General features: G+C 37.6%; 1 protein-coding gene across 1 annotated transcript; it reads right to left on the reverse strand.

Moving 5' to 3' along the window:
- Positions 1–861: 861 nt before the first annotated feature.
- Positions 862–7,531, reverse strand: cnot9 (CCR4-NOT transcription complex subunit 9). Its single transcript, XM_051943539.1, has 8 exons — positions 7,342–7,531; positions 6,754–6,933; positions 5,773–5,888; positions 4,757–4,876; positions 3,804–3,912; positions 2,657–2,755; positions 2,473–2,564; positions 862–1,789 (listed from the first exon to the last, which is right to left on the reverse strand). Exons 1-8 carry the CDS (start codon positions 7,357–7,359, stop codon positions 1,621–1,623), a joined length of 903 nt encoding a protein of 300 aa, XP_051799499.1. The 5' UTR covers positions 7,360–7,531; the 3' UTR covers positions 862–1,620.
- Positions 7,532–8,490: the final 959 nt, after the last annotated feature.

The raw sequence follows: 8,490 nt of genomic DNA on the forward strand, positions 1-8,490 counted from the left end.
AGGTGACCTGAAATCAGTCATACCAGACGTCCCAGCGGTGCCTAATTTGTTGAATAGTTAAGATCCAAAGCAAAAAGCTGAGTGTAGAAGCATCATGAATGCTTAGATTTGAGTGCATTTTCAAAAGTTGCAGCATCTAAAGCACAAAATTCTCACAAAATTCCCCAATCTAAAGCCTGATAACTACAACTCAAGTTTGGGATGTATTTTTACTCACAATAAGAACTGTAGTCTTTAAACATCCAATGTGAACCTCTTATTTTAACCACTACAGCACCTGAACATACCAGGATTAGACATTTATCAGACAGTTTCTATGTTGTACTTAATTCATGTATTCAAATTAATTAATTTAGCATTTTTATCCGTCATACCTGAGTCATGGAAATGTTTCCTGTATCCAAAAAATGCTGCGTTCAAGAGCAGCCGGAGGGATTCTGGGGCCTCCATCAGGCGTCAGCAAGGCAGGTCTATACAGCAGCAAACAAGCTGGCAGACTTTAACATGTACACTAAGGTTTGAACACTAAAGACTGCAAGTTTATATAAATTTATAATATATTAAAAAAAAAACAATCAACAATCACTGCTGCAGAATACATCAGTTACGAGTTGCATTATTTACCTGAATCTTGTGTTGGCAGTACGGCTCTAGGATCCTAGAAAAAACTGACATTACAGTATACAATCATTTTATATAAACACTTAAAAAGGCATCTGCTGTACAGAGATTTAAGCTGCTGATTTAAATGGTTGAATAAAATAGTGGCAAAAGTTGCAAAACACTGCAGACAGAGAATCTGTTGAAGCTGAAATATTTCCTGAACTCTGACCATGGCTGCACAATTATGCCCCAAAAAAATATCATCACAATTACTACTGGTGTTTATTACAATCGTTTAAAGACTTTACAGACATTTTTATTGCACTTACACTTTAAAAGAAAATTCAAGTAATGTTCATTTACATTTTTGAAGCTAAACTCTTGATCTTGATTCATAATGCAGTAACTGCTGCAGTAAAACTGACTTTGCATTTCTTTTTTGCAAACAAATTGTGCTTTACAGTGTTTCTCTCCTGTCTTTTCATTCATTTTGCTGTTCACATGAGAAGCTTGTATGCCAATAAAACAACAAAAAAAGAATGTATCCAAGAAACGCAAGTAAATTAAGTCCTATCAGACAGACTTCTCTTGCGTGCAAGAACCAGGTGAGTTTTCTTTCTGCATTAATCAACATTAAAACTTCTAGTCCAATGCGTGTCTTCACTTCACAGTGCACTTTCAGCAATGTGACAATCGCTGCACACATTTGTGGATGCTGATTAGTTTTACATCCACAGAATGAATGAGCTGATCCTGCTTTATGCTTTGCAACATTCAGTTGCAGACCACATGGCAAGGCAACAAATGTCGTTAAAAACGTGGATCCATGAGAACAGAAGGGCAGAAGCTCAAGCCGTTTGCTTGCACATCTGAACAGAAACAGGAGGAGGCAGCAGGGTTTTCTTTTTGTTTCAAGTCTCTCATAAAAACTGTGCTGTCCATGACTGAAGGCCCGTCGTTTGTTTGGCAGTTCCTTGCTGGTGTTCCTTGGGGTTGGGAGAGGAGCAGGAAGGACGGTCACTGCGGGGGGAGAGGAATCCCCCGGGGGTCGGTCACCTGACCCTCCTGCAGGTTCTTCACCAGCTGGGCCAGCCAGCGCTTAGTGGTGGTGTCGTCCTTCAGGACCTGAGCGAAGGTGGTGTCTTTGAGCTGGTCGGGGAGGCACTGTCGCAGAGCTTCTCTGGCTCTGACCAACATTAAACACTCAGGTTAGGAACGGACACGCTGACTGAATCACTTCTACACACACTTATGCACAAATATACATTCTGCTGGTACTAATCTGGACAGTTTGAATTATAACTTTTAATCCTGCAGCTTCTTTTTCTGCCCAAGGATACTTGGGCGAAATCCCAAGATGCAAAACATGACGCATGAAAACTGCCACTATTGCAAGTTTTTATCTTTTTAAAGGTATACAGGCCGTCCTCGACTTACATCTGAGTTCCGCTCCTACAGATTGATGTAAGTCGAGTTTCGCCATAAGTCAGAACTCCATAAAAAATGTAAACAAAGCCGTTACGTCCATCACGATATTGATCAGTTCTTCACAAAAGTCATAAATAACAATGACTTTCATGTATGTAGGAATCACTTTACAAGAAGATAACAGAATATGTTACACTGTTTTTACAACTTGATGTAAAAATGCTGATGTTCATCGCTGTTCTGAGCGTTTTATTAAATCTATTTTCATGGTGCATTGCCCATAAGGCAGAATTACCGACGCACTTTATATACTGCATATCACTGCCCTTGGTGCCAAAGTATCCACATGAAATCACGAAATCACAGACAACTTGCAATCTGATCTTCTGTTTTTCTTTCCTCCTGGTGTTTAATTGTTGTCGTTTTTGAGAATCTAAATACCTGGAGTTGTCGGAGAGCCGTAAGTAACATCGCACTACATGCTTGAGGAGGCGAGCAGACGGCTCTTTGGAGAGCTGCAGGACCATTTTACCCTGAAACACAAGAACAGACAATGAGTACAAAGAGCAAAAATCTGCACACAACTTTATCTAATCCTAACTATTTATAGGATGTAGAAACTCACCAGAATCATAGCGACGTGGGAGAAGCGCTCATACGTTTGGCAGATATATGCCAGCCCCGTGTCATCCAGGAGAATCTTCTGCAGGATGAAGGTGGCAACCTGGAAAACAATTATTTTAGATCCTTGGACTTTTTATTTTCTTTTTCCTGAGAACCTGAGCTACAAGTAGCTTCTACGGACCCCCTCTGGTGACATGTTAAAAAAAGTATTGTGGCCACAATATAGCTATAACGTGCACATGAAATCTTTTTTTTTTTCATCTTAGTTTTAGGTTTTTTTCATTTCATTTTATTTCACATAAAAAAAAGCACAGAAGTTGACCGCTTCTGTGAAATACAAATGCATAAATAAAAACAATATGATGGAGTGTGACAGAAACCCATTCAGCAGCGAAATACTAATTTGCTCCCACGAAATACTAATTCATGGCCACAAAATACTAATTCGTGGCCACGAATTAGGTACAACATGCAGATGAAATACTAATACTATTAGTATCATTCCTGGACAGGTGAGTAAGCAAATCAAGCGCACCGTCTTTACAACCTGCAATAATCTGCGTACGGGGCCCCGTACCTACGTGATGTTCCTCAGGTGAGTGTCTTTTCTTAGCTGTTCTAGTCCATATCTTGTTATCCTGCATTTAGTTTGTATAGTTTTAGTTTTCATTTAGTTTGTAAATTGGGTGACACATCAGCAGATAATCTACCCGTTGCAACAAAGTATCAAACATAGGCCTAAATAAATAACTGCCTAAATGCGGGATAACAAGATATGGACTAGAACAGCTAAGAAAAGACACTCACCTCACGAACATCACGTAGGTATGGCCGATTTGCTTACCCAGCTGTCCAGGAATGATATTAACAGTATTAGTTAGTATTTCGTGAGAACGAATTAGTATTTCGTGTGCAGGTTATAGCTATATTGTGGCCACAAATAATATATTTTTAGCATGTCACCAGAGCGGTTCAGTAGCTTTCCACTGTTGATCTCAGAAGAAAAAATGTTTTATGATATTGTGATTTATGAAGTTAAAAACATTGAACTTCTGTCTTCTCTGCCTTTGGGGATTGACTGGAAAATGAGCATGAATTTGAAACCACTTGTGAGCCTCGGACACAACGATACAGTCGGGACAAAGTACCGTTTTGGAGAGTTCACTTCCAGACTCCATGATACGAAGGCACAAAGGAATGATCTCTGTGGTCAACAGGAAGTTGATCACCTCCTGTTCATCTGTTTCACCAAAGCACCTGCACAAGAATGAAACAAGGAACGAATGAGACTAAACTCTTTAATAAAATTACAGCATTATATTTAATTTCAGCTCATAAATAAAGTGAAGGTCACATGTGATAGTCAGATATTGGGATGCTGCCTGTCAAAGCTTTCTTGAAAGAACCAATATTGGGTCCATTTTCAGCAGATTAATGACATTTCAACAGAGTGGCTTTCATTTTTTCAGTTCTAAATACTCCAAACATGGTTTGCATAACTCCTGGTTTTAGCCCTGTTCCAGTGTCTGTAGCTTTAATTGTAGCTGAGTTGCTGCAGTCCCCATCCCCTTCAGGAAGAAGACTCTCTCTGCATTTCTGATTCACAGCGCTAACTTTCTAACTTTCTGTTTGAGTGATTATTTGACATGGGAATTTAAAATTTACAGCACAATGACTGTATTTTACTCAGTCCAGGAGTTCTATGTGTTTGGTGAGTTTGTCAGATGACTCTGCACTTTCAAAATCAGTAGTTCCGCAGTGCAGAAATAGCTCTGAAGTGACTCTTAGTTATCATTTAGTGTTATGTGTTTGAGTTGACTATTTCATACTTCTTCTGTTGTCTGACAACAGAAACAGAAAAATATGGAAATGAGACTATTTTTGGAAATTTAGCTGAATTAAATTGCAGCATATGTGAGCACAGAAGCAAGCAGATGTCAAAGACACGATTTTGCCAATTTTTTTCCTCAGTTTCTACTTTAAAACAGACTAAAATTCTGACCAGCTTCTAACAATGGCAGCCTATCTAGTTGGGGACATACACAGCACAACAATAATGGATTTTCCCCATATTTTAATTCTAAATCCAGAGAGGAATGACGATTTCTTACCTATGACTCCTAAGCTGGTGAGGCGGAGGTACTCGAACGGCCGTGTTTTGCTGACGGTGTGTAAGAACGGGTAGAGGAACAGCGGGATGTGTGCAGCCAGGAAAGCCGAACTGTGAAGGACAAAACTTCAGCGTGAGCAACAGAAAGTCAACAATCCCCCGCTGGTAAAGCTCCATCACTATTTCACGGGGATGTTACGATCAAGTTTTTGTGGGCCTGATCCTGGCTGATCCCTCAATGCTGAGGATCTCAGTCAGTCACATGTCTGGTCTGATACTTCTGTCCAAAAGCACGCTGAGAGTAAAGTGAAATTTAACTTTCTGCAGCTTAAGGCATTAAAATTTGAGATCTAAACGCAGCAACGAAATGAACTTTTTCTATCGATTAATTTAGCAACTATTTTACGGAATAATCAGCTGATGTTAATGATTCATTTTAGTTTAAAAAAACTAAATATTTGAGTTAATTTTGTATTTCTGACAACCTGTATGTATAGAATAGTATAGCATGTAATCTGGGAACTCCAAGATGCTTAAAAAAACATTTTAAAGAAGAGATTATTACTTAAATCAGTAGCACAACTCAAAGAAATTTCTATCAAATCTTTTCACAAAGTGAAAAATGTCTGTCTATATATTAAACAAAGTGCAGGATTTTTTTTTCTTATTAACGTGTAACGATTTTCTGCCTTTGTTAGTAGCTTTGAACTTTATGAAAAGCTAGCTAATTTTGCTGCAATGATGTTGTTTTTAACTCATATGTGTGGTGTGTTCGGCACTGCATTTATAATGTCTGGATTTTTGCAATGCATCGTAGCAGCTTGGTAGTATCTGTTGGGTAACACCTGCTCTTAATTAGCTGCATTTTTGCCACAATTTCAAACTTATTCCATCATCTGACAACAGAAACAGAAAAATATGTAAATGAGCGCAGCTTTTTTGGGAATTTAGCTGTATTAAAATACAGTGTATGTGAGCACAGAGAGCAGGAGAGATAATTCAGTCACCGTGTCTCTGGATGAGAGGCGACACACTGGAGGAGAGCGAGGGCGTTACAGACTCTGTTGGACTGGTGTGCTGTCAGGGTCGGCGGGTTGATTGATGGGTAGATGTTGACGATTTCCTGGAATTGACAGGGTTGCAAATACAGGTACGTTTTTTGTTTTTTTTTAAGAATGCATTGGAGAAAAAGCTCTTTGTCATACGCTGAACACATAATATGGCTGTTTCATTAATCAGTTAAAGTGACAGCATTTTGTCTTTTAGAAGTAGGCCACTTTTTGTTAATGTCCCAAATGACTTCATTCAGACATAATGAACAGAGTGTTGAAGAGAGCCACAGTAAGATTGGACAGAACATCAAGTTACATATAACACATAATAACGTATTAAACTAAGAACTAAAACAAAAAACTTGCCATTCCAGTGTGTATATGTGCAAAATTCTCTCAACGCTGCGGGTATTTAAAAAACTTAGAAAAAACCTTAAAACAAACTGAACTTCAGAAAACAGATTAGATTAATTATCAATGACTCTCATTGATCCTGACCTTTAAGAAACTCTGTCTTTATCTGCAGTGAAGTTTAATTTGGAAGTCTGGTTAGGAATAAATGTGAAACTGTAGAGTGAAGTGAATGAGTGATTCTGGCAACAAACTTTTTGCTCTCTGTGAGATGTTTTTGGATGAATATTTGTTCATGAGAAAAAAGCCTTCTTCAAATCCAAGTGTGCCACTTGTTCATGCCTGTCTGTTAATGCTACTGGATGCAGTTCAGATTTATGTCACTTTTAAAGCAATCTAGAAGTGTTACAAGACCCAACTTAACATCGACTGCAGCTACGAGATTATGAAGCTGAAACGTTCAGATGTTGTCAGATTAATGGAACACAGAGTTTGTCTGAAAGTGAATTAATACATCAAGCGCAAAAGAGCCTTTCAGTGCCCATTCTCTATCCTAAACCCTGTGGAAAACCTTCCTGTTCTTACCTGCAGCAGGGCTGCTATGGTTCCACAGGAGTGCCACAACATGGGAGCCAGGTCCGGTACCGACTCCCTCTTCTTGCTGAGCTCCAGGAGAGCGTTCTCCCTGGTCTCTGGACTGGACAGCTCATTGATCCACTGGTAGATCTTCTCTCTGTCCACTTGTGCCAGTGCTGTCGTTACAGCCTGGAGACAACACAGATGAATGAAGCAGCAAGTTCTGTCTTGTACAGACACAACGCCTCCTGTAACTTGTCAAGGTTCTATATAGTGATTATAAACTTATTGTTGCAGCTCTTTAGCAAACTTTCAATATGTAACATCAAAGTGAATACCATTTTAAGCTAGCTAGCTAGTTTTCTTGTCTAATCTCACATAAAAGTGAAGTTATAACCAGGAGGAGGACACGTGCAAATTAAGCAAGTGCAAATTAATTAAATTGTACTGAATTAGATATAAAGAGTGGCATAAAAATGTATCTTCTCTTCACTGACAGAAGAATGTATTCTAGTTTAACATTATATGAACAGGTTGCTATGTAGCTTAGCTCAGTCTAACTAGCTAATTTGAAAGTTAGCAGTCGTGTTTACTTACTGCTCCTGCAGCCAACATTATGTGCAGCGTTTAGATTTAATCCAGTAAAAGGCTTTTTAAAACCAGTGGTACAATTTCTAACCTATTCCAAAAAGCTGAAACAGAATTATTCGGCTGAAACACTTGATATGTAGCTACATTAGCATTTGTCAGCCGGTAGCTCTTCTTCTTCTTCTTCTACGAAGTGGTTCATTTCCGCCGCCTGCTGGTGTGGAGTCTGAACGGACAACGTTCGTTTAAAAAACAATATTTTCTGGATAAAAATTGACAGCATGAGATACAGAAATACGATTCGATAACACTTAGTATAAATTATGTAAAAAATTATTTAAGAAAACATTCAAATTTTGTTTTATTTTTCTAAAGGTTTCGGACCGGAAGCTTGTTTCTGCCTCATATTCTCTGTTGTTTCTGTGTAACGAGGCTGTAAATAAAAAGGAGAAGTTAGTTGAAAAATGATAATATATCATAGAAATTATGAAAAATTACCACCTCATAAAAAATACAGCAATTTTCCACACTTTAAATATATTTTATGGCCTTCATTTTACATTGTCATAAAAGCAAGAAAACAATTAACTGACCTTTGCATTTTTTTCTTATGAAACAAACCTCTCTATAATTATACAATAGATTTGTAATTAAACAAACATATCTTTGCAACAATACACAACCAATATTTCTTTTTCTGTTAATTGTTACTAATTCTATCTATTTTTAGAAATACATTTACAGTATAAATATTGAATATAAACATTTCATGTGCTCTAAATAGAGAAAATATTTGTGAAATTACATTAAATTTGCCAACAGTCCTCGTTATTTATAGTTTCTGGTTTGTTAATGTTTTTTTATTTTTGTAATTTTATTGATATTTCCGTTTATTCCAAAAAAAACAGTAAAATATTAAGGGGACAAAATCAGTACAATTAAAGATTTGTTTTTACAATGCATTTTCAACACCTTTCAAATTAGCAGGAAAACGAATGCAAAACAGCACCAGGAAGTGTTATAACGTCAAAAGACTGTCTACACTTCATTAGTACAGCTAGAAATCAATTATGATAAATATTCAGTCACGGCTTTTTGAGTTTTGAAGTTACAGTTACAATAGCTGAAATATCTATTTACATTACTTGTGTTTATACT

This window comes from Acanthochromis polyacanthus, chromosome 22 (assembly GCF_021347895.1).
Source record: "Acanthochromis polyacanthus isolate Apoly-LR-REF ecotype Palm Island chromosome 22, KAUST_Apoly_ChrSc, whole genome shotgun sequence".
Classification (NCBI taxonomy): Eukaryota; Metazoa; Chordata; class Actinopteri; family Pomacentridae; genus Acanthochromis; species Acanthochromis polyacanthus.

What these genes read in the sequence shown, in the direction of transcription:
- cnot9 (XM_051943539.1), bottom strand. An exon ending in GAAGTGAACTCTCCAAAACG is followed by an intron (nt 2,756 to 3,803) that starts GTACTTTGTCCC and finishes ATTGTTTTCCAG; the next exon opens with GTTGCCACCTTCATCCTGCA. An exon ending in CGGCTCTCCGACAACTCCAG is followed by an intron (nt 1,790 to 2,472) that starts GTATTTAGATTC and finishes AATGTTGGTCAG; the next exon opens with AGCCAGAGAAGCTCTGCGAC.